The following is a 26,557-nucleotide window of genomic DNA, read 5'->3' as shown; positions in this document are numbered from 1 at the left end:
CAGCTCCGGGCTTTCATGACGGAAACGCAACACAGACGTTTCTAAAAGCTGTCTGAAGCTGCTGCCGGTCTGGTTAAGACCTCCACTGAACTGAACTCTAAACCTCACAAAGCAGCCCTGCTCGATCACCTTCACGCCCCGTTGAGCCCCTTTCATGACCGAGCTGGTCTTCAGCGGAGTGATAATGCCACCTATCAGCAGGGCATGAATACTGATCCGGCAGACTGGCTGGAAATGACAACCACGCCGCTCCGCGCCTCCGGCTCATCCAATTTAGCCTCTTGAGATCCAGCAAAGGTGTCGCACGCATTTTATTATGCGGCTATCAAAAAAAACACACACCAAAAACGAGCCGGCCTGCACGATCGGCCCGATTTGTTGTTTTAGAAGTGATTAGCGGCGACCTTGCCAGAGGAAAGTGAGAGTAAACCCCACGATCGAGCTGCGAGTGAGAGAAATATTTACGCTGCTGCTTTGTTATTTTCATATGCAGATGAAGCATCCAGGGAGCTGGTGGAGGGTAAACAGCCCTAAACATTATTTACTCATCTCTTTCTCTATCTGTAGATTATCATTAACCTCTTTCACAGGCAGGAAAACGTGTCGACGTGTAAATAACACGGGTGCACATGTGTAATTCAAGACATTTACATGCGTTCTATCTGTTGTATAACATTCTCGCTGCAGCCAGACTGATGTTGTGTTGGTGTTTACCCAGGAGCGTCGCCACGCAGGCCAGGATGGCGAGCAGGGCGGCCGTGCTGAGCCCTGGGGAGGGCAGCGTGGACTGCTGAGGGAGACACACCGCCTCCCGCTCCCAGTCCCACTCTCCCTCCGTCTGTTTGTCCTTCTCCTTCTCCTCGGCACGCGCCCCTCCTCTCAGGCAGGGGCAGACGGACACGGTGACCGTGCCGGTGCTGGTGAGCCCCGACGTCCCGTCCCTCAGGACCAGCGGTACGAAGAGCGTGTGGCTGGAGGACGCCGAGCGGGACAGAGGCTGGAGCTGGGACAGCAGCACCAGGCTGGCCGTGGGGCCTGGAGGAAGATTCATAATTTAGCCTCTGTTAACAGGACGCTCCAGGTCTTTCCCTCATTCGTAGACTGATGATTAATGTGGACCGAGGCAGAATTTACCTTTGGTGGCCGCGCTGTTCCCTTATTACCCTTTCATTCCTCATTTCCTTTAATTTGGCCGTTTCTGTCCACAGTTACGGTGACGCTAATTTGCACAAACTGGATGGAGCCACTACAGAGGGTCTCATTTGGAGTTTATCCTGCTGTCTGCTGCGACCGCTCGCCATGATTAATGGCTCCGACTTGACTACTTACACAAAAAGTCCGTTAAACTTTCAAAACTGGGGCAATTACCGTACATGCGTCTGACTGCGGCCCTGCCCCGACGCTTCACACCCATATCGGTGTGTTTGTTTCCGTGCTCCCCCCACATATGTGTTAACAGCATCGGCTGATTGTGCCCGGCGATCTGACTAATCTTTCCTTTCAGAGGGAGCTGTGACGCGACTGCGTGGGACTTATTTTTAGACGCTCACGCCACAGTTTACGCGGAGGCTGTGAGAAAAACATTTATTCAGCATGTAATGAGCTGTGAAGGCAGCGAAACATGACTCGAAATAATATTTTTAGCTAATGAATGAAAAAAGAAAGAATCTGAAGCAGCGTCTGGTCCAATCCGTCCATCAAGGGGCGCTGTTTGGTTAGCGTGGTGTGCGCCTCCAGCCTGGCGGGACGAAGAGTGAAGTCACTCCTAATCGTTTCATGTATTTCGGTTAATCTTTTTTCAGCCTGATGACGACTTCTGACCTTTCACCGGCTGCTTTTGTCTCCAGGTAACGAAGCGGAGGACCTGGTCTAAACGCCAAAACAGTCACTAACATCAGAAACGCCGCGTCAACATCCATCTCATCCGACCTGACCTGGCAAAAGCTGGAATTCTTTCCATTAGGGCGTGACGCTGCTCCACGGAGTAGCCGGATAAATGTGCACGAGTGGCTGGGGCGTGTACGCTGACTCCATCCACACACGTGTGTGTGTGTGTGTGTGTGTGTGTGTGGTGAGGAGGATAAAGGAACGCAGGACAGAAAGATAGAAGGCTCGGCAGAAATGCTAAATGGCTAAATCCAATTTCACTGACATGAATTAAATAAGTAGCTCTGTTTTCTTCAAAAGCTTTTCATTGCAAATGTAAGTATGTTTCTCTTTGCGTGCATGTGTGTGTGTGTGTGTGTGTGTGTGTGTGTGTGTGTGTGTGAGGAGTGCGAGAGGGTGAATGAAGAAGAGGAGGACGCCAAAGCAAAACAAAGAAGCCAGCAGAGTTGGGAGATGGATGGAAATATAGACGGGCAGAGACAGGAAGGGTGGGCGGCAGAAAGGAATGTAGAAGATGCAGAGGATTTTGGGAGTGAAAGATGATGCCGGCAACAGAGAGACGGGAAGAAAATGTGGGATTAAGCGCCTTTACGGAGAGGGAAATAAACAGTTGAGCGCCTGAGCAGGAAAAGGGGGAATTAAGAGATATGCGCTAAACGGGAAGATTGAGCTCCTACCGCCGCTGTCCCTGACGCTGAAGTTGAGGGCAACGCTGGAGTCTGGGGGGATGCTGAAATACACGGTGCTGTCATTGCCTCCCTCATCTCTATCAATCGCCCGCAACACCTGCACCACCTGAAACACAGAGATAGAGAGAGCAGAGGAGGGTCAGGGAGGGGTGTGTGTGCGTGTGTGTGTGTGTGTGTGAGAGAGAGGGAACAGAAGATGGTTGTGCTTTTAGCTCCAAAAGCGTGAACAGAATCAAAACAAGCCTGCCGATTAGTACGGAGACACCAGTGAACTGCGTCTGATACTCACACTAAATGACCAATCGGACATTAATCTCCTTTTAAGAACACAGCGCAGGCGGCTTTTCATTAGCAGTAGCATCTGGAAGCGTGCGCGGCGCTAACCGACGCAAATTACTGGAAAATAATCTCCTGCAGTCAGAGCTGGCGACCAGTTTCTGCTTAATGACGGAGATCAGTCCACCACTCAGGGAAGCGTCCGCCTGCCAGCTTCAGGACGACCGGACACTTCCTGCGTGACCTCGCCGCCTCCCGAGCCATCGTAATCCCACGTCTGCGAACGCCTCCCGCACAACAGAGGACACGAGACGTCACAGGAAAAACAAATCAAGGGCGCTGCCAAAGAATCACAGACTTAGCGGCGCGGCAGAGACGCAAGCGGAGCGACGGGAACGCCAGCAGAAGGAACAGATGGGCCGCGATACCGACTTATGATGGAGGAGCCAGCGTGGGACAGGGAGGCTGGAAGGAGGTGGGGGGTCAAAAGTTGGAAAGTTGCATCTTTAACCACATGTTAAATATGTGTAAATGCAGAGCAGGAGCCCACAGAGCGCCTCCTCCCTCGGCTGGGATGAGCCCGTCCTTCCTTCCTTTCCAACCCGGGTGTCTAAGATAAAAATAACAAATCAGAAGCGGGAGCAGTGAAGCTGTTCCGGAGCGTTCCGAACACCTGAAGCACCGTGTCACTCGCTCCTTTTGCATCTTTCTGATGAATTACAACCTCCGGCCCCGCTGACAAGCCTCGAAACGAGAGTTTTCGATTTAGTCCCGGACTCCGTCGCGTGGAAACAAAAGCGGAGCGATGACAATGGCTGTTCGTCAGCTCCGCTATTTATTTATTTTTTAAGTCGCGGCGGTGGAAAAGCGCCAAAAGTCTGGATCAATCTGGACCGGGAGGGTCCCATTGTTGTCGGGACAAAAGCCGGTTCCGGGAGGAAAAACGTATAGGCGAGACTAACAACCCGCATTCACGCCTGGAGGTTGAAACTCCAGCCTGGAGAGCGGGGAAGGCCTCGTACTGACCTGACCCACGGAGGACGAGTCGCACATGGCCGTGGTGTACTGCCGGTCCAGTTCGGGGGCGTTGTCGTTCAGGTCCAACGTCTCGATGGCCACCACCACTCTGGACACCTGGCTGGGGTTGTCTGGAAGAAACAGGCAGCTAAGAACAGAGTCGCACACAGTCGCTGGTGCTGCACAGACACCCAACGAGGTGTGCGTCTGGGCCCCGCCGGGCCAGATTAAATGTCCCGGCCATCACTGAGGGCGATTCGATGGCGCCCGTCTTACGTCAGCCGCCGCACAACTGGCTAAACATGCGCTTTCATTTGGCTCGTGAGAGCCAGCAGCCTCCCAGCTGGAGGATGACTGATGTCGGGGATTTTTCAACATCAAACTGTTCCACTTTTAGGCGCGGCGTTTAACGGCTTTAAGTGTGCGTGCACGTGTGTGTATGTTTGTCATAAAGGAAGAAAAAACCAGAGGGAGCAGAGGAGGGTTGTTGAATAGAGGCAATCTGCATGCAGTTGCACAAGGGTGCAGTTTAAATGGATTGGCAGAGGGTCTCCCACATCCGATTCACTTGGATGCACCCTCCAACATGAAGTTCTCACAGAGACGCGTTCCCAGCTTAAATTCACCACTGGGCCTTTTTAGGCTGCTTTTCTGCAACGCTGGCACAATCCAGCCTTCAAAAAGGCGTGCGCTGGCGTGCCAACATATGCACGCGTGTCCTCACGGAGGACAGCGGCTGGTTCCCACCGTTGAGCCGGAAATTAGCTCTCGCCGTAACGCCACCGGGCCGGGCCGGCCTGTCCGTGGGCCACGCAGGGTTCCCCCTGTTCTTCGTGTCAACACAAGCTCACACGCTCTGGTTAGTAGCTCATTACTCGAGCCCGGCGCTGACTGTGGCGCCCCCATGGCGCTAACAACGCTGCTGCACCCGGCGGTAACGTTTAGGCAACCAGGCCTGACGGGAAAAACGCGTCAAAAAAGCGTCACGATGCCTTCAGACGGCCATAACCTGGTAATTGAGGTTTTCCAGCACGTCATCTTTGACCTGCCAAAGATGACAAAGCCACGTTTTAGCCTGGGAAACAGTCATTTTAAAAATAAACACCCGGCCTGAGAGGTTTGACAAACATATCAGCTATCAATATTTGGCTGAATTCATCCCGAGCAGTTTATTTAGCTAATTAAATGGACTGACATCTGCAGCCTGGGGACAGGAAAATCACTCCCAGGCTTAAATATTCGGTCTTTGCGGACCCAACAGAGGCAGCAGTAGCGAGAATATTAAAATTCCTAAATATTCCAGAGCCGTGCCACACCCAAGAAACGTGATCATGTGGCCTCGCTAACGCTGGAGAAGCTAGTCAGGCTTCTCTTTGTGCCATCATCCTCCACGTTTTTCCAATCCTCAAGGGCGGCGGACGAGCTGGCGTTTCTGTCCTAGCAGGAGGAAAAGGAATCCTCTAAGGAATTTTGGGATCCCAGGTGAACGCGATGTCTACCTGGTAGGACTGAAAAGGAGCATTTTCTCCGGCCCCCCGAGGATTGGGGTGTTCTCCGCCATCCGCCGTGTCACGGCCGTGCTCGGAGCTTCAGGCGGCTCCTCAAACAGCGATGATATTTTTGGCATTATCGATAAACACGCTCGACACGTCTAAGAGCTGATTCTCGACCTCGGAGATAACAGTTGACAGAACAGCCCCGCGATGGGGAGGGAATCCAGCACGCCGGTTTTCCATTTACCCACCAAACCTGAGAACAAGAGTCCTCCTTTGGAAAACAGGAAGTTGTTTCGAGCAAGACATTTTGGACCCTTTCAAGGACGGATCGCCGTGCTATAGGGACCGCTGGGCGGAGCCAAACGGCGTTCCTTTCTCTGCTTCGTGAATCGAGTCCGAAGCGGCAGTGAATTCCGCTGTTCTCCGGGCAGCTTAAACCTCTTCCACCGTTCTGCTCAAGAGTGGGTGCAGGTGACAGCAGAGCGAAAGGCTCACCCAAGGATTTTAGCTAATCTAGCGGGCCGGCGGTAATGACCAGCCTGGATCGATGTGCTGTACGACGGCTGACTGACCCCTCTGTGTGGCGATGACAGTGATGTTGTGCCAGTGCTCCCGCTCCCGGTCCAGTTCCATGGCCGTGGTGATGAGGCCGGCGTCGGGGGCGATGCGGAACAGAGCCTCTGGGTCTGACTGAGGATCAATGGAGAACCTAGAAATGGGCAAAGAAGGTAAAGAAAGTGAGAAAGCAGCAAAGCGGAGAGTAAAGGAAGGAGCACGCAGCGAAGGCGGTGGGAGGCGGAATAAAAGGAGCAGGCAGGGCGAGTGTGTGAGGCAGCGATAAGGAAGTCTACATTCAAATGGCCAAAGATTTAATATACAGAGATTATCGCGGCAGATAGAAGCTCTTTTGAAGTGCCTTTGATTATCTAAATATCTCCGTGAGTATAGCCACCACCAAACCGCCCCCGCACACCCGCTCTCAGCGCCGCTGCTAATTGGGATACGCTTTTCTTTAGGCCGTTACAGCCAAAAGCGCTGAACAATCTCCCGCCGTTAATGAAAACAGCGATAAAACGGCTAACGCTCGGCAGCGTAGCGCTAAGATATCGCACAAAGTTGCGCGGCATCGGTAGCTTAATCTGACTTCACGGTACTGGGATCTGACGCACCTGATATTGTTAGTCAGACCCGTATCCGGGTCCACGGCGCTGACCCTGCCCACCGTGCAGGCCGGCGGGCAGTTTTCCGACACGTCCATGTGGTATCGGGCTCGTGCAAACCTCGGGGGCTCGTCCGCGTCCAGCACTGCCACTCTGATGGAGGCCCGGTCCTTGAACGGGCCTCGCCGCAAGAAGCGCGGATCCACGATGGGGTTGAGCACCTCCACGGAGAAAGAGTACGAGCTCCTGCTCTCGTAGTCCACAGCCTGGGAGAGACAGAAGGCGGGAAATTTGTAGACAAAAGGCTCTGACCCGATCCGATACCATCTGATCCCAGACCAGATTTGATAGAGCTGCACAAAATGACACATCAGAACCAGATGAAGGCTCTCAGAGGGGAACAGATCCATCGTGCGTGGATTGGAGATGGCGTGGTTGTGGGTGGGGTCTTGGGGGTTTGCTGTGTTGTCAAGGAAACGGTGACCTTGTAGTGTTCTGACACTCTTCAGAGCTGTTGGCGGATATTATTACTTTGCTAACACCAAAGGAGCTAACGCTGCACGCTGACGTGCTGGTAGTTGCCTTTATAAGGAGTCAGTCCGGGTATTTGGCCTGAACCAGCGCCGTGTTAGCTAACCGCCAGCCTGTTGGCTCATTTCTGGCAGCTAGCTGATGTCTGGGGGGTAGAATGTGCCGCGGCGCTCCTGAAACACCCAGCGGCTCTGGTTTTGGGTGCATTTGAATGATTCGGCTGTTATAAACCAGCCGTTTCTCTGAAGTGTTGACAAATGAATGCACGAACAAACATTTCTGTATGAGGAAATTGGAAACAAAGACCGGCGCCGTTTCACAGAAGCCGTCTCCCGTATTTTTCATCTCGGCGGACACCAAAGCCTGCGAGACGTGCTCCCTTTTTTATCATCGGATCGACACAGCTAGAGCAGATTTCATTTGGGATGGGGGCTCAGGCCCCAGTGGTTGTTTATGACTGCTGAGTTATGAAGCCTATTTGACGCCACGCTCCCGGCACGCCACGCTCCCGACACGCTCCCGCCACGCCACGCTCCCGCCACGCTCCCGACACGCCACGCTCCCGCCACGCCACGCTCCCGCCACGCTCCCGCCACGCCACGCTCCACACACACACAATATACCTGACAGACATGTTGCTTTTCTAAATTCAATCATCTCTGCAGAATGAAAGCGTGTATGTGTGTGTGTGTGTGTGTGTGTGTGTGTGTGGTGTGCGTGTGTGTTCGTGTGTGTGTGTGTGTGTGTGAGAGAGAGGCTCATTTATGATGTTCTCAGATCCTGTCAGCCTGTGTGTCCTGGTGCCCACAACTCATTTCACCATGATTGGCACAGAGACTCAGGCTGGAGTTAATAATCTCCAGGCTCTCCAGGCTGTGCTGGAGGAGCCGGCGGTCACCAGCTGTCCCCGGAATCAAACCGGTACGTTAAACGTGGTTTTTTTGGGCTTCATTTTCGGCCAAAGGTAACAGCGAGATGGTGCAGCCATTTACACACCGTGCAAAAGAGACAATGGCTGGAATGTTCCAGGGAAGATGTTCCTGATGTTCTGCCAACATAATCCAGGGTTCCAGAATTTGAAAAGACTCAAGAGTCAAATTACAGCTCCAGTGGGATGTTACAGGAGCTCCACCGTAGCTGGAATGTCGCAGGAAAGTGCTGCATTAGCGACGATGGACCTGTTGTTCCCCCCACAATAAACCACAAAGTCTTCTGGTGGAATTCAGCGTTTTTGAAGAAGAATTGTGTTCGATTTTTGCTTTTCTTCTTTTCCCCCCTCAGGAAAAACAGCAGGTGAAATGTCCAGGGATCCAGATGGAACAGTCTGTGCCTGTGTGTGTGTGTGTGTGTGTGTGTGAGTGTGTGTGCGTGTGTGTGTGCGCGCGTCACAGGTGATCCGTCTGAGGAGGAGAGGTGTCACTTACGCAGCGAGCGCACACTCATCACCTTCTCTTCATCCAACACTCCATCAACCGCGTTCCTTCTCCTCCTCCGCCACCTCACACACTCCATCACCCACCTCTGCCCCCCCCCCCCCCCCCCCAGGTTGTGTGTGACGCAGCACAAACTATAACACACACACTCTCATCGCCGTCCTGTGTTGCTTCTTCTCCTGCAGTGCTGAAGGGCAACGTCACCGACGCTCACGTGTCCACGTCGCACTTAAACGCCACTTCAGTTACTCAGCATCTCACTTCCTGACTCGTGAGTAAAAGCTCATTGCCGACTGCTGACAGCTGAAAAAGCGCCGCGGGACTGACGGCCGGCCGCGTTCTCATCAACACCAACTGTTTTCAGCTCAGACTGTGAAAGAAGACGTTAAGCTGGGCTGTGGTTGACCTGATCCCACTGGAACTGTCAGGAATATTAATGCATCATCAATTCGGCAGCAGTAAAGACATAACGAGGAGATTTTCCTGCTTTTTTAAAGCCTCCTAATTAATTCAGGCGGCGCCTCTGTATATCTCCAGCATGCTTTCTCTCGCTCCTTGCAGCACATGTTGAGTCTCTGGTCATGCTCCGACTGCACATTACTGATTCCACATTACACGGAAGAGTAAAAATCTTATATAACTCTTATCATTAAAGGACTTTTTAATCCCTCTGAGAACAAGGGATGAAGATTGGGGGGCGCTAACACACCAGCCTTTAAACGCTGAGTTCAGAGATGTCTCCATGTAACTCCTGACTGTCGTTAACGCGACGGGGAGCAGCCGTGCGCGCGCTTTCAGTCCCTTTCAGTTGGATTAAAAGGCAACGTGCACATTCACAGACACAGCAGACACAGCTGAATGCCTCATTACAGCCTAGCGAGGCCTCGGGAGACTTGTTAAAAACATGAGATGACCTCAAAAGCGGGTGGAGGTCACGGGCTGGTGGTCAGCAACCTGAGGCACGCGACCCACAACTGGCACGGTGCTTGCCATTCACCGGCCGACTGGAAATATGCAGCGTTGTTCAATCAGCCATTTTGAGCTGTTTCATTTACACTGGCAGTGCTTCCCTTTGCCAACATTTCCCAGAATCCCCTCCCACGTGTCTTCATCCTGCCTGCCTTTCCAGAGTAGCGGTTCAAATAAAGTCTCCGCTCACTGAAGTTATGGCATGACAGGCCTTCTAAGTGGAAGACTTTAGATTTGTTCCTCCAGTTTTGAAACTCTTCTTTTTAAAGCTTCCAAGTGTTAAGCAGCATTTTGAACCAAAGCACGAGGGCTCTCCATTTCAAAAAGCTTCTGACCCCTGCAGTAAAGCATCAGCTCACAAGGATAGCCAGCGCTTCTGGTGCCTGCTTTCAATTATTCATGCTCACAGTCTGGAAGCTTGATTTAATTTTTAAATTCACGCACCATGTTGCCTCACAATATAGACCGGAGGTTCATCATTGATTGTTTTTGTGAATTTGAAGCCAATCAGTGAAGTGGAGCTTGTCGACGCAGCCATGCATTGCTCTGCTTAATACACAGCCAGATATGATCCGTATCATGAACACCGATGTCAGAAACAGGCATTACAAAATATTTGCTGTCAAAGCTAGCTAACATCCAGCACCGCGAGCTAACGCGCGCTGGTGTGGAGTTTGACAGGACAACACAAATAAACAATTAATTCTATTAGCATCTGTTCCTCTCAACGCTTTATCCTCACCACTCGGGACAAAAAGACAGATTCAATATTTACATAAGCTTAATCAAACAGCATATTAACGTGGAGACATATTCCACGATTCAAATATGGAGGCTTGCCGCGAAACACAGGCTAAACCAGTTAATGTGACGGCCAGTCAACAAATGCCACACACACACACACACACACTAGTTGCTCTGACAGGCCGTGTTGAAATTCAAATTTATTTTCAAAAACATCTCTTTCAATTTTTCTAATTAATTAGCCGGACCTGCTAGAGCGATGCGCACTAGTTGAGCACGTGTGTGTAGGCACAGCCCAGCAGGACGAGATGTTGCCTCTCCTCTGTCGCTCTGTGATTTACACAATTTACAAATATGGGTTGAGTAAAGACCCCGTGTGAAGGCATTAAAGCGCGTTCCCGTCCTGCTGCGGTCGCCAGCTTGACGTCTCCCTTGATTTTCTGCATATTTAATCAAGATCAGACATCCCATTTGTCTCCGGACAGAACCAGAGCTGCCAGAAAGAGCTTCTTTTAACCCCCTCCCTCTCTCTCTCCTCTCTTGTCTTCCATCTTATTTCTTTTCCACCCAAATTCTGGGCAAGACATTGGTCTCTCTCCCCCGCCTCCCTCTATCCCTCGCTCCCTCCGAGGAGATTAGCACAATCTCTCTCTTCATGTGAGAAAACAAACACAGATAATCCTGGGCGCGCTGCTGGCGTGTGACCGAGGATTAGCCGGCCGTTTTAAGTGAGAGCATATGGAAATAATAACGGCACACCGACACATGCATGAGCTAGCTTGTAGCTCAGGTAAACGGCACGAAAAGACGCACAATGAGCAGGTTTATACGGCTCAGAGCTACCCCAAAAAACCTGATGTTTCCTGTGTTGGATCTACAGAATCAATCCACACACACACACACACACACACACACACACACACACACGCATATATATATATAAACACACGTCTAATGAGGTGTATGAAAGCCAGTCCATTATCTCAGTTTGTGTCGAAGCGGTTGTTTTTTAGTTTTTTTTCTGCATCAGTGCTTATCGTCGCTCTCACAATCAAAACACACTGAGGCTCAAAGCGACGGGGGGGAAAAAAAACAGCTATCGGTAAATGTCAGGGTTCAGGCTGGCCAAAGAAAGGGGGAACCGGACAGAACATAAATCAAAAGTGAAATAAAGGCCGCAACAAATGGCGCCGGGTTGGACGCCGAACAGAAGTGCTGATTGATATCGAGTCAAATCGTAACTGTAATGCGTCCCTGTTCGACAGAGAGTCGGCCGGAGAGCGTCTCAAACAGGTGGCACACCTTCCACATGTAGCTAGCACCAATTAACACAATGGGCACGTTTGTGGAATGTGGGAGGAAACTGGTGAAAACCCACACTGGCACTGGGAGGACATGGAACCGCCTCACAGAGATGAGCATCTCTGCACGCCACGTGAAATTAGCATGAGAGATACGCTGAATTAGCACCAATAGTTGCTAAAGGTCGTGGAGGGACTGAATAAAGTAACACTTTTTGATTCACCTTCTAAATCAGAGAGATTAGACCGAGCTATCCATGAGTTAGCGGCGCTCTTCATCACGTTCCAGATATCTTGCACAGGACCAGGAAGCAGCCAAATCGCTCGCACATCAGCATATTCGCCACATATGTTGTGTGGGTTGTGTCAAATTGCCGAAATCCAGAACCTGTAACTCATTCAGCTGATTGCCGAGGAGTTTAGATAATGACCACATGGCACTGATGCTAATAAAATAAAACAATTACTAAGTCTCGGAGCCAGCATTTTAATAGCCTCTGGCGAAATAAGAGGAAAATTGATCGACACTGACACTGAAATGGATTCAAAATGTTAATTAGCTGGACATATGCGAGGAATTGCGAGTGTAAATATCACGGAACCAGCGAGGCCCTTGTGTGGAGCTTTAAGTTTGTCCGTGGAGGAAAAACTCAAAGTTCAGGCTTCCTGTGCGATTTACATCAACTACACAGACAAACTTATTACTTTCCCAACTACTTTTGCAATAATTCAGCTTCCTTCTGACCAGTAGGGGGCACTGCTGCCTCTCTTCAATAACCTGCTCCCCACGCTGTGGCCTTGCTCACACACTGTATCAGAACTCTATTAGCAGCCATATGTACCTTCATTAGCAGCTGTGTACATGAACCAGACTGGAGCGACCACACGGAAGGTAGCCCCCAAGAGAGGAAACTCAACTGTATCGAAAAGCACGTGTATGTGAGAAAAAGAGAGAGAGAAAGTGGCAGAGCCGGGCCGAGCGAGAGCTGCACACACGACGTGCGAGATGGTCTCCAAGCACAACCAGAGCCAGGAAGGCGCCGAGTGGCAAGGCGAGGAAGGGGGGGGGGGGCAGGAGCGTGTGCTGGTTTAATATTTGGATGTATGTGTGAGTGTGAGTTATAGGAAGGTGTGTGTGTGTGTGTGTGTGTGTGTGTGTGTGTGTGGGTGGGAGGGGGGGGGGATAGAGTGGTGTGAAGGAAATGCAGAGAGACAGTAGCTGATGAAGGGAAGCGGGGTGGTGATGCAGGGATGGGGAGTACAGATAGACCAAGAGAGAGAATATGACAACCCTTTATTGGTCTGTGTGTGTGTTTGTGTGTGTGTGTGCGTGTGTGTGTGTGTGCGTGCATGTGTGCTGGCCTGACAGTAAATAACCAATGATGAGCAGCAGGCAGCTTCTCTCGCCACTTTGACTCGCAGGCTGCTAATGACCTAGCTTTCCAGGCTTGTCCCCGCCCACCCTGTGCCTCTCCACGTCCTGACGGCACTCTGGTCTCCTCGCCGCTCTCGTGGACGCCTCATTTGCATAATTATCTCCTCATACAGCAAAAAAAAAAAAAGGAGTCAAAAGTGAGTCGTGTTTTTGTTGGAATGCAGCTCGTAAATCGAGAGAACACTCTCGGATCGGAATGACCGTCGCTATAAAAGACGGATTTCCTTTACGATACACGGCTGCCGGATTTGGATCTATTTGTCGACCAACTGAATGTGAACGTTGATGAATGTTTGCGCAAGACTTCATCTCCTTTCCTCCTCCCCTTCGCCTCTGGTCGTCTCCTACATCCAGCTCCATCTGTTGGCTCTATTTACCACCCCCACATCCCAGCTGACACATCATTCGGAGGGGAGGAGATGAGCTCTGCGTCCCTCGCCGCTCTTAAACCGGTAACGGCGTCGCGTCGCAGCTCTTTCCCCTCGTTCGTTGCAGTTTAAACACAGCGAGCGCCAAGGTCAAGTGCGCTCGGCTGATGTGTACACACGCGGTATATCTCCCCGCTTTATTGGCGCTCGTCTCGGCGCGCCGATCCATTCGGTGTATTTATGTGCGTGAAGGAGCTCGGCGGGTAAAGAGATTCAACCCACGGCCGGGGGGATGACCGGAGAGGTCGGGGCCAATTCTGCGGCGGCACAAATCGTTGCCGTTGGAAACGTTTCCTCCCCGGGTCACGCACATCATCTGCACAGCACTTAAAGGTCCTGGTTCCGTTAAAGGGCCCCGCGAGACCCCAGAACACACCTTTGGCGTGCTAAATACCCTCCCCACAATCAAAGGAGATCAAATAAACCGGGGTGGGGAACAGGCTTGAGCATTTGTTGGGGTTCGAGTCTGGTAATCACAGTTTTCCTGGATAACCATGAAAGGTTAAAGCTGTAATCTACACCTGTTCCAGCAGGATGTTCCTTTATTCACGGAGGAGTCCAGCAACCCTCCCAGACGAGCTAACGTTGCCTAGCATCATCGATGTGCATCGCACTGAGCGAGAGCTGAGGACGAATCCATGGTTAACCTGCGAGCTGCTCTGTTTTCCCCCGGAGCGGTGTGGCGTTCCCAGTCCAGGCTCTGGTGGAGGGCCGCCACGTTCAGCTGTACATTCCGTCTGTGCTGCTGGATGCTGTGGGAGGACTGGTGTGGGTGGGAGGTGTGTGGTGCATTTGTTTACATGGAATTCATTTTCCCACTTCATGCTAAATGGATCGATTCTCTTCACACTCAGCAGGTTCTTCTGTTCGGCCTCCTTCCCCTGCTCGTTCTGCATGTTGTTGCCATGCGGCTCCCTCGTTCGTTCCCTCCCTCCCTCCCTCCCTCCTCTCCTCTCCTCTCCTCTCCTCTCCTCTCCTCTCCCCTCCTCTCCTCTCCTCTCCTCTCCTCTCCTCTCCCCTCCCCTCCCTCCCCTCCCCTCCCCTCTCCTCTCCTCTCCTCTCCTCTCCTCTCCTCTCCTCTCCTCTCCTCTCCTCTCCTCTCCTCTCCTCCCCCTCCGTCTTCCATGGACCCTGACTTAGGAGGTAAAGCTCCAGAAGCCGACATGGGCAGATCGGACGTACCCCCATTTATTGAGATATCTGGGGCATCTGTAGCTTCAGCACCTTCTTAAAGAGGTAAAAAAAAAAGCCCGACTGCGTTTAATTCCACACACGTGAACCAGCGCATCTCCCGTGTGTGACAGCATTCATGTGATCTTCTCATCACTCAAGCCATTAAGAAGCAAAATAATGGCAAATTCTGTAAACTAAAGACGGTTTTTGCTTTTAATAATTAAGCTATCGGAGACGACAGGGGTTAAAAAGCAGCATGGCTGACTGATGCTCCCTCGTTAATATTAATACGCTGCGTTTATGGGGATGTTTTCCTTGGTTTTGTTTCTCAGCCGTGTCGTCTCACGGAGCAGCCGCTGAGCGCCACTCTCCCCGTCTGCCCCGGAGCACATCTGTCCATCAGCGCAGATCGAAAATCTTTTATTAGCTTTGCAGGAATATTCAGCTGAGCCGAAGCTGTAATTTGCTGCCGACTCTGAAATATCAAACCTGCAGTCGGATGAGAATTTACACGCCAGGCGGGCGAATCACAATAAACTTCCTGCTCCAGGATTCAGCCTTGAATTCCGTTTTATGGCCGATGTCCCTCAGATCACAGAGGACTGATGACATTAATGTAGACAAACACGTCGTCCTATTTCAGGCTCGTCAGGCCGAAGCCTTGAGACGTGCCTCCTGGACCCGGGCCTCATTAAGGCTGCCTAACACGAGCCCCGACGCCGACACGCGTGTTCTCCAGCGAGCCGCGCTGGTAACGAGCAGGTGTCAGCGCTCATCTGCCCCCACGGTGGCGAGCACGCCTCTGCAGCGTTGGCCGAACGTGGTGGATGGAGGAGAGGAAAGCTGCGCCGAGTCTCCACGGTCCCCGAGTGAGCCTTTTACGGAAGGATGCCGGATGCATAGAATTTTAAGAAGAAATCGAACAGCGAATTACGAAAAACGCCCGTTAAAATGCAGAATTCTGACCCGGATTGGGCATTTAGTGTGTTAAATGTTGCATGTCTTTACATCCAAATGGTCGGAGAGTTTAAGTTTAAAGGGAAGTACATCAGAACCACGGTGTGGAACGCTCATGTACTTCTGAAGTAGAATCCGTGACTCCTAATCCAAACCCTTAATCCTCCCATTTCCTTCCTCTCACCCTGTTGAGTGTGATGATGGCCTCTTGGTTCATCCCGCTGATGTTGAAGGTGTCGCCGGACTCCCCTTCCAGGATGGTATATTCCAGCTTGGCGTTCTCCCCGAGGTCGGCGTCGGTGGCGGAGATGCGGCCGATCTCGGCCCCGGGGATGGCCAGCTCGGAAACGGAGAAGGACCACATGCCTGGGAGGGAGGGAGGGAGAGGAGGAGACTTCATCATTTCATGCACCGCTGCACTTCATTTGTGGGCTCAACGTTTAATTTTGGCTTCTGACCTCCTTCCCAGCTGCCCCCCCCCCCACCAATACCACCCGCCACCTCCTCCTCCTCAGCCGTTATTTACAATATTCGCCCCGATAAGCGCGGCATTTAATTCAACACAGCGGTGAGGATAAAGCAGAGATAAAAGGAGAAAAAAAGGCAGAGCTCAGCATTGTGGTGTTATTAACAGGCAGGAAAAATACAGCCAGAGAGACGATTGTCGGGGAAAATAAATTAAAAAAAAGGTGAGGCAAAGAAAAGACAGAGCAGGAGGAGAGGAGATAAAGAACAAGCAAAGATTGGAACATTTGAACCCAGTGAGCTTCTGTAACTTTTTATCTTAAATGTTTTTCCAGTCTCCGATGCTTCGGCGGGCTCTTTCATGTCAGCTGCCACCATCTTTGGCGCCCATTAAAACAACACTATCGGTCTTTTTAAAGACTTGTCATTGTTCTATATACGACACAAAGAACCTCTTTCATATCTCACCTGCTGCTCTTCAACATCTGATGACTATGCGATTCAGAGAAGCGCGACGCCGCCTGAAACGGAGCCGAGCTGCTTGAAAACAGCAGGAATGCAGGTTGCTCTGACACTTACAACTGAGTTTCAGCATCGCGCACACACCCACACGCACAGCGGCGGCGCCGACGCCAATAAAGACGGCGAAGAAAGACAGAAGCTTCGCGGAGGAGAAGGTAAGACGTCAAGGTTCGGCAGATCCGGGAGGCTCATTCGACAGAGCTGTTATCTGCTCGGCTAAAGCTAACGGATCAGACGGGGCCGTAAATGCGCCCGGGGGGGGGGGGTGCAACACGTGCAAACACGGCGAGTTGACAGAGCTAAGATAGCCCACGCCGTCAGATCAGAACCGTAAATCTGACGTGGAGGGAAGGCGGGAGGCTTCACTTCAGGATCACGGCTCATAACTCCAAACGGCGGCTGAAACGTTGGCGCCGCCAGAGTTTTTTAAGGTTTCTCCTCACGGGTTTGAGTAAATCATCCCCACTGGAGCTGAATTTAAGCCTAAAAGCAGCAGAATTTGCACCACAGGCCCAGGAAATGGGTTTAAACTGCTGTCGTCTCGACAAACCGTCATCGACTTCTGGGAGAAGACCCGTTTCATCCAACACACAAGGCCACAGATTGAGCTAATGGTCTGAGTGGGTTTTACACGCAGATTCAGCAGGTGTGATCTTTAATCACATTATTAAAGAAGAACAAATACCTGGTATTGGTTTTCTGAACCAAACATTCTGGCTGTACCACCTGTGTTTGGAGCCTGTGGGAGATTTGGGAATTCAGCAACAACCTCAACACCTGTTAGCATAAATTTGAGGTAAGACCAAAAAAAAAAGGTTCACTTTATTTAAAGCTCGTGGGATTTTCTGCCAGAATATTGTGAACAATTTTGCATCACACGTTGTCATGAACACGGCTGGAAAGGCTGATGTTTGGATTCCTGCTATCTGGACCGGGCTTCCTCAGCTGAGATCAAACGAAGCGCTTTGAGTTACAAACAACTCGTCTGCTGCCTTCAAGTCCCCACTGAAAACTGAAGGATATCAACAACACACACACACACACACACACGGAGTATCCTAGTGGATACGAGGTGCAACACATAAACATCTGCTAACGAGACAACCTCAGCCTCTAGCGGTGAAGCTAACAGCAAGTGTTTGCTCCAGGATAAATTGCAGCACAAATATTGAGTCTGTTGGTCGGGTCTCCGGTTTGAATCCCCTGGACACGACTGTCAGTCCCAGGAATTGTGGGGGAGCTTCTACAAAGGTTCTGAATGTGAGCAAAATACAAAAATGTGACGGCTTGGTCCTCAGAAGGTTGCTCAAGAGGACAAATCTTACAGTATGAATCGAATCCATGAGTCCATCAGTGTTTGCTGCTGCAGGATTTCTGCTGGTTCTAATTAGAGATGACGAATCAGCACAATTAACAAAAGTGCTGGTTGTAATGAGATCTCTTATAATAGTTCCGTGTGTCTAAATATTTACCCGCTCGCTACAACAACAGCGTTTAAATCACCGCTCTGACAGTCACATTAAGCTTTCAGCTCAAGTCTTGCAGCTCCACATGAACATAAATCTCCACATAATCTGCCCAGGTTTGGCTCTGTTCACAGCGTGAGCTCATTTACCTCCAGCTGACCCTCTTCTCCTCATCTGCTTATATGCTGATCACTTCTAGATGTCCCCACTATGAAAGGGTGCGGTTCATAAACACGAAAGACTTATTTCCCTTCTTTGGATAATGAACGGCTTCATGTTTTAAATTCTTTTCTACTCGCTAAAAATGGTGGACAAGGTGCCCAGAAGAGTGAAATAAGCTCTGCAAATACAGATATCGAGTGGACCAACTCTCCATTGGGCTATTTTTGCTTCAGTACAATACTCAGCACACAGTTTTCTGCTATTTTGTGTCCAAACTGTGCCCCTGGCTGGCCCGTCAGGGCTCAGGTAGGCCAAGAACGAGGTCCCGGTTTGGAAGATGAGTTAACAGGAGGTTGAAGATCAAATACTGTAGCTCTGAAGTCCAGCCGAGGGAAACACCCGAAACACCGTTTCTGCTGTCAGAGGCCTGAAAACCTCGATAAAGGTCGCGGGGCGGCAGTTAGGAAGGAAGAGCTCAGGTGTTTGATGCTGCATTTGGGTGTTTTGTTCTCTCGTCTTTCAATGAAATCAGGCTGCAAAAGCTGCAGCGTTGAGTTTCTAAGATTCTCCAGCACACGGTCATGTGACCAGCAGCCATCCAGACTCAAATGCACTGGGGACTGAAAGGAAGCGAATCCCCGGAGAGGAGGATCACACACACACACACACACACACACACACACACACACGCACACACACACGCGCGCTGGGGCCGTCAGCATTGTTTTGTTTAGCCAGCCGATTCTCAAGGGTTCTACAAAAGGAATAATTATTGCTGTAATTGACAGTATCATGGCGGTACCTGTTGTTGTCAGCATCGTCAGTTGCTATGGCGATAGTTTCAGCTGCGGTGTTTTTAAAAAGCAACGCTGATCTGCCCAATAAACCCACCTCTGACCAGAGGCAAACATTTCCGCGGTGCTAAATGCGTCAAAAAACGAAACGGAAAACCTCACACGACCACATTTTCTGCTTTTTCTGCAGTTTTTGCCGACGCGGCGATGACCTTGTCTCCCCGATGACCTCTGACCTCTGGCAGTGAGGGTGGTTTTGAGAATCATCATCCATTCGCGCACGTCTCTGTGTAATTGTTGAGGCTCGCGGTTGTTTAAAGCTGCTCCCTGGAATGGCGATGAAACTAGGCGACCGTCTCTGAGCCCATGGCGACGCGGAGGCGTGTCCCTCGTGCCAGGGTCCGAGGGTCCGAGCGGCCACGCTCGTGCCTTTTTACACCTTATAAAGCCTCTTTGTTTTCTGGTAGGTCTCAGAAACGACTGCGCAGCAGCGGGACAACACCCGCGAGGCCCTGCGGGGCTCCGCCCACCAAAAGGACAGCGTGTGCCAGGGAATCAACATTAAATGTCGGTTTAAGTGCCGCGATTACCATCCCAACCATCTGGGAGTGACGGAGCACCAGAAGGCTGCAGAACAGCACATAAACGGCGACGCTGCTAATGAGACAGCAGATTAGTTCAGTTATTTACACGTTAGTCGTTTCCTTTATTGACATGCGTTATTGCAAGTAGGCCGACGAATGCCTGTTGCAGCGTCCTGAATTCTCTCCGAGGCGGCGAAGCAGCCGCGAGGGGCGCGGCACAGGGGGTGTCACGCTAGCAAAATAGGAGACGCCAAGTCATTATCAGCTCTGTGCTCGCGGGGGAAAAGCAGCACGCTGCACAAGTCGTACATCATTTCCACCTGTGATGGAAAAAGGGAACATCCAGGGGAGAAGACGGGGACGAGGGGACGGGCGATCGGTGGTCCGACGCTCCTGAATCCTCCAGCTCTGAATGGCAACGTTAGAACAGACGCTGATAGAAAAAATATATACTGTATGTAATAATAGATAAATAAAGAATCCCATCTGAGAGGAAAAGAGAGCGAACAGTTCTGCCCTCCGCCTTTGTTCACCCAGGTAGAACCACGAGGACCGGCTGTAAGGGCGCAGCAGGCGTTCCACCGGCTCAATACCGCCTCTCTGCTCCCCGCAGATCTGTGACAAAGACGAGGCCCAAAGCTCTCCTGTGCTCGAAAGCTTCGATGTGGCCGAGAACTTGTATCTGGGTCTTGTTGTCGAGCGCTGTTGCAGCAGGTAACGAGCAGTTAGACTCAAGGAGGGATGATTAGGGAGTGCTGCCAGAAGAGCCGAAAACTGGAGCAGAAGTGTGATTTGAGCACGCTTACGTCCGCCAGAGGGGGCGCTGTTGAGGTATGATGGTTTTGTAGCTCGTTTTATTTTTAGTCGATTAAAATACGCCAAGGTGAACCTTTGGCACCCAGAGATTTTAAACACATATTTGTAGAAACCAGCAGCATCTGGAGGCTCCGCCGGGAGTATTTCCCCACAGGACTGTGGTTCTGTATCAAAGCTCCAAAATGCATTTATCAGTGTCTCCACGAGCCCGGTGGCGAGCGTGGAAAAGATGGCGAGCTTTTTTTCCCCCCATTTCATCTCATGCATTAGTGGAACGTAATATAATTGTCTGCTACAGTTCTTCTAAATTCATTAGAGCCCAATCTGTGGCCTCCACGTCTTTTCTTTGACGGGTTTATGAGCCCTAAATGTTTCCTGAAGCCCTCCGGTTACAAAATGCGGACGAACCGGATCAAACGCCTGTACACCTGTTCAGACAAATGGCAGGAGGCAACAGGTGAACATAATGAGACAGATGGGCAGATAGGAAGAGGAATAAACCCGATGCTTAATCTAACACAGCTAACGCTAACATCTCTGACCACGCAACACAACCAAGTATATTAATTGGATCTTTTTTTTTTTTTTTTTTTTCCAAGTCTATGTTGAGATTTATTGGGACGAACGCCGAGGGGAACCACTTCTGGAATACGAGCATGGATCAGAGCGTGTGATGTTAGCAGAAGCACCGAGCCACATTTGATCAGAACGTTTCCTGCGATGAAAACAAAAAAAAAACACTGTCTTGCTGGCCAAGACCCAAGCAGAGTTCTGAAAATAGCAGGAATAAAATCTGCATCTGCTTAGCGTCCGGAGCGCCGGCCTCAGATTTGGGAGAGTTGGAGGGAAAAGTGAAAATGGAGGCAGGAAAGGGCGCCTTAATTCCTGCGTCACTGCGATGGAAGCACCGATATCAGCCACAACTCAAGACTGTCTATTCTTATCAGCCCAGCACAGGGTTAAGTGATGTGGAAGTTCATGTTCTCCTGCAGCTCTTGACGAGGTTAATAACAAAACATTGGACATCTTTTCTAGTGCTGCCTGAAGGACGTCGCACAAAACGCTCGCTGTTGAACTCGCCTTGCACAGAGAACGGCCATTAGCCATTATAGAGCTCTGTTCTAGTGCCATATGAAGGAGGATAACAAGGCAGGACGTGCACCGCGCACGTGTGTGTGTGTCTGTGTGTGTGTGTGTGGGGGGGGGGGGGGGGGTGTACTCCATTAGTGGGTGAACGCCTGTGATTGCACGCTGGGGTCGTGCAGCTAGCTAAGTGCAAATGAATGAATGAATCCTTTCAGGGCAGATAAACACGCAGCAGAAATGCTGTAAACTTGAGTAAGTGGCTGAACACACACATGTTAAACACACACACCGCTCACACACACGTGTGTGTCCAAGAGGGTCGCTCTCAGAAGTCACCCCACCCCCTCAAACAGCTCCCATTTCTACATCATCATCCAGTTCTTAGACGCCGCTTCGATGTGTGTGTGAAAACATTGGGAATTCTGACAGTCTTCTTCAGGAATTCCACCTCTCCCTACTAACAAGTGCTGGAAAGCTCCGGAAAACCTGAACGCAGATGATGCGAGGATGAAATGCCTGGCTGATGCGAGCGGCTGTTCAAACCAGTTAGAATCTGTCGCTAACATTTGCCTCCACCTGTGAGCTGATGTGTTAGAACAGAGAAAAAGCCTGAAAAGAACCGCAGGAAAAGGCGGGAATTAGTGGCTAAAATGGAGGGAACGGAAAGATCTGACTGAGAGCGATGTTTCCAGCAGTGATTTTACTGTCTACTGAAGCAGAATGCGCTGAACTTTAGATGAAATATTAATACTGAGCGGGAAAAAACAGGCGGCCGGGGAAAATAGAAGGATGAGGAGCACGATGGTATTAGTCACCTCCGTTTTAATTAGTTCCTCCTTTCATTTCAATTCCTCCTGCTTCAGTCGCAGCTCTGGAGATGTAAAACTTAATTAGAGAATAACAATTATTGGAAATTATTGCCTATTACCTAATTGTTTAGGTTATCGCTGTAATCATTATGACTCTTCCCGGCTGCAGCGGAAAATTGGATCCGCGCGAAATTAGTCAAACCCCCAAAATGCATCAGTGACGCGCGGAAGATCTAGAGGTTGGCCTCAATTTACAGGAGGATTTAACTGGGATGAAATCGCGTCCCCCTGAGACTCAATAGTGGTTTAAATGGAAAAGAAACGGAGCTTTCAGACCCGCCTGCACACGCTGGTTCACACGTCTGAAGTTTATCCAGCATCCGGAGCAGAAATGAGCCGGGATGTTCTGCTGCAGGCTGGGATGCGGAAAACACACCACTAGATAAAATCCCAAACCACACTGAGAGTGGGGCCGGATCCTCAAGCTCCCCTCCTGGGGCCGTGCACGTTGGAGCCCCTCTCAGAGAAGATGGAGAAGGAGCCAGGGCCGTACTGTGATCTGATCATTCTGCACCAGCGATCGGCTGGACGTTGGAACGCCGCTGCGAGAAGAACGGCGTGCCGAGGGAAAAGACGCAGAGACGAGTGAGAGATTCCACACACTGGCCGGGAATCAAACCCTGGACTTCAGTGTTGCAGCCAAGGATGGAGAAGCATCAACAGAAAGAGTTGAGTAGGTAGTTTAGCTCAGAAGGGCTTGAAGGTCCATCAGCTGTTGGGTGCTTTTAAAGGTTCCCGTTCTTTCTCCACCTGGAATTCTGGGTTCCTCTTGTGTTCCATCTTCCCATGCTTGTCAAACCACTTCCACTGTCTGGTAAGTTAGCATCCATCTATAAAGTCGTGCCTCAAAAACCCCAAACGCTCAATCCAAAAAATAGCCAAATACATGTGTGAAGCTGGTTAAAATTTGTCCGGAACTGGATCTGGATCTGGATCTGGATCTGTGAGGAAGCAGGATGGATTTCTAAAGGCTAAACTGTCCTGTGGGGCCTGGAGGAGGTTGCCATGGAGCAGGTGGGCATGAGAACATTTGGGAAGAGGCGGGCAGCGGGCTGTCAATCATCAGTCAAACAGAGAACAGTTCACACCTACAGGCGGCAGCGAACCCGTGGAGACGAGTGAAGCCCACGTGCGCGGCTGACACACCGTTAGGAGTCCAATGAATAAATATATTTGTAATGGAGAAGAAGCTGCTGACCGCAGGAGGCTGCAGAGCCGGAGCTGGGACCTTCACGGGGGGGGGGGGGGGGCAACAGAGCGGTATTGATCCAGCAGGCGTTTAATTAACGCTCCGTGTCTGCTTCTATTTTAATGACAGAAACCTGAGGGTGTGGAAAAAGGGCACGAGCCCTCCTCAAAAAGAAGCTCCACTTTGGTTTTGTATTCTGCTGCTTCTTTTTAGAGGAATGTTTGGATAAATCAGAGGGAAAAATATCAACCATGAGTATTTGGGAGTGTGGACAGAACCTTAATTACCTCTGAATCAAAGCGCAGAGAATCTCAGATCAGACGTAATCCATCATGTGTCGGATAAGAGGGGGAAAAAGTGGATTTTTGTCGCAAACATTGGCAGTTTTCCACGAGCAGATCCTGACTGTGATGTGGATAATCACATGATTCGCGCTGACACGTTGATCATCACTATTTGGAGTGGAACTGGTTATTTTTCGGATGGCGCCTCCCGTCTTTGACACATTACACGTGCGGCGCTGCGTCCTGACACGGTCGGAAAATGAGCCGCCTGTGAATCCGGCTCGTAATTGCAAGTGCAGCAACAACGACGCACCAAAGAGGCTGCGCTCGCTTCCAGGAAAACGGCGGCGGTACAGGTGCGCGTCTTCGAAAATAACAGAGGGGAGCAAAACACTTCCTACACAGATAGTTTTATTTGAAGGCGGAATGTGGGCGTTTTTCCTCTCCTGCTTCCAATCCGTGAAACGAGGTGCCGTTTGGAGCCGCGATAACAACTTGTTTGTTTCTCGGAGTTGCTATAGGAGGTGATTCAGGACAGCCTCTGCTTACCGGAAGCTTTGGAGCCGGAAATTCCCGGCAGGGTGGATGGAAACAGGCTGATCGGAGAACCGTCGTCTGTTTTAGTCTTCCTGATTTATAAGAACGCCATAAAGAGCTCTCCGTTTGGCCTTGCCAGCCCTTCCGCATAAGGAATGAGAAGGCAGGATGGGGGCGATTCATTTTGCACCCTGTGGCTGAGTAGTTCCCCCACCGCCATCCCTCTGACGGAGGGCCCGTCTGCTGCCGAGCATATCGCGGGGAAAATGGCGCGCTGGCCCGTTTCCAGCTGTGCTTTGAGGAGTCCGGAAGGGTCGAGAGTGCAGAGAGCGCGAGAGGGGAAGCAGGAAAACCTCGGGGAGCGTGTTCAGCCGGCTGTTCAGGGATCCGCTGGGACTTAGGTGGGAATTGCACATGTTCAGCCAAGTGGACGCTGGCGCGCTCTGAGCGGAAGGGAAGGGGGGGGGGGGGGGAGGGGGGGATTTGGGTAAGTCCCTTCAGGATTTCGCTAACTTTTCGCCGATTATGCAGCAGAAGTCGACGTGTTTGCCATAAAACTGCAGAAACTTTGTGATTCCTGCGTCTGGCTCGCAGGTCTTTAGGCCTGAACTTTACTGTCACCCAAGCAGATGCAATAAAAAAAAAGAAGTTGGGTCACGCCGCTTTCACACGGGTGGAATTTGCATCGACTGTTCCGGCTGCGACCTCGGAAGGCCGCCGGTGTTCTTATTATGTATTTCTGGGCTAAATTGTGACGGATTTGAGAGCGAATTCGCCACAGGACAAGCAGGCTAAGTGAAAGAACACAACTCAACCCCCCCCCGAACTCACTCTGATGTGAGACAGCCAGCAATGACTTGCCACGCCCCGCTGAGGATGTGCTGCTCACAGTCCAGCGACTCCATTCATCAAACCAGACAGAAAGAGAAGGAGGGAAGAGCGCAGAAGTAAACAGAGGCTGAGAGGTGAGGGGGGGGGGAGGGGGGCTGCAAGACAACAGCAATGAGATGGAGTGTTTGGGGATGCGACAGCAGGTGGAGGCAGGTGAGCGCACGGAAGGCACAATGGGCATCGGGGAGGGAGGGAGGCGCAGACACCAGTGAGGAGGCTCCTATTAACATGGAAATCACTTCCTCCTCCCCAGCTCTCCATGGCTCACTGATGGCCTGGCAAGAACGAGGAAAGGCTCCAGCTCTTATTATTCCGAGCGGGGGGGCTCAAAGCCGGGTCAGCTGAAGACGCACCAAAAAAAAGAATCTTTTTGTACAGATTCTCCGGTCCCCAGCGTCGCCTTGGTAAGCGTGATAGATTCACCTAATTTCCACTGAGGTCTTTTTTTTTTCTTTTAACAGCAGGGGAAAAAAAATCATGCCAGTTCTTTTGCAGCTTAATAAAGTTTTGAATTTCCCCGTGACGCATTCCAAGGATGGAAATGCTGCAGAAATGTGGAGGAGTGGAGACCGCCCCGGGGGCCTCACACCTGCAGGTGGATCCACTGACAACCTGCATGTTGTGCAGGATGATTCCAGCCTGATGAAGCTCTCTGTACCGTCCTCAGGACTCCACCATCCAGGCAGGGCCTCATTTGGCTTTAAGTGTGTGTGTGTGTGTGTGTGTGTGTGTGTGTGTGTGTGTGTGTGCGTGTGTGTGTGTGTGTTGGTGCAAAGGGACGGAGAGGGAAGGAGGGATGAGAACAAATGCCACTACTCATGACACTGAATGAGCCTGCTACATCAGGCACGCACCAGTCGGACAGACAAAAACCAACATGGCTGTGGGGCGGCAGCAACACTCCCAGAGAGTAAAAAGCCTGGAAGAATCAATCAGAGCAGCACTCCGTGCCTCCGCTGACCCTCGGGCAAAAGCCTGATTGTGTTGTGTCGCGTAAGAGGGTCATTTCAAGAAATGCCTTTCTTGCCTCAGAGCTGCAGCCTCCCCCCCCCCCAGGGAAGGACATCCATACTTTTATTGCATATTTACTGTGCTCGGGACCAAATAGAGAGCCCGTTTATGTCTAAAACCAATAATCACAGCAACAAAAGGGGACGATTCTGTTCGAAATCACACTGTTTGTGGCTGGAAACCAGGTTTGTTCCCTGTTTTTTCCGACCTGTGGCTGGAGCCACGGCTGATTCTGCCTGCTTACGTCCTCCAGGTTTGTCCCATCGGGGACACTTTTGATTAAACGATCTCCATTTACACGTAAAAGCATCCAAGGTGCGCGATTCTGTGTTTAGAACGTCCGATCAGCACGTGGGGACCATTCCAGACGCGCTCACGTGGGTCT

The 26,557-nt window shown here is 51.0% G+C and overlaps 1 protein-coding gene across 2 annotated transcripts in view; it reads right to left on the bottom strand.

Annotated features, from left to right (window-relative positions):
- The window catches only part of cdh24b (cadherin 24, type 2b), a 106,428-nt gene that overhangs the window by 5,481 nt on the left and 74,390 nt on the right, over positions 1-26,557 (bottom strand). For both annotated transcript variants that reach the window (XM_029831236.1, XM_029831235.1), the window contains 6 exons: positions 15,681-15,862; positions 6,535-6,791; positions 5,938-6,074; positions 3,879-4,000; positions 2,565-2,682; positions 715-1,035 (listed from right to left, as the gene is read on the bottom strand). In XM_029831236.1, the coding sequence (XP_029687096.1) occupies positions 715-1,035; positions 2,565-2,682; positions 3,879-4,000; positions 5,938-6,074; positions 6,535-6,791; positions 15,681-15,862 (1,137 nt within the window). The remainder of the gene's footprint in view (positions 1-714; positions 1,036-2,564; positions 2,683-3,878; positions 4,001-5,937; positions 6,075-6,534; positions 6,792-15,680; positions 15,863-26,557) is intronic.

This window comes from Takifugu rubripes, chromosome 22 (assembly GCF_901000725.2).
Source record: "Takifugu rubripes chromosome 22, fTakRub1.2, whole genome shotgun sequence".
In the NCBI taxonomy this organism is placed as follows: Eukaryota; Metazoa; Chordata; class Actinopteri; order Tetraodontiformes; family Tetraodontidae; genus Takifugu; species Takifugu rubripes.
The sequence above is the reverse complement of the archived record's forward strand: the minus strand, read 5'-3'. Positions and strand labels throughout refer to the sequence as shown.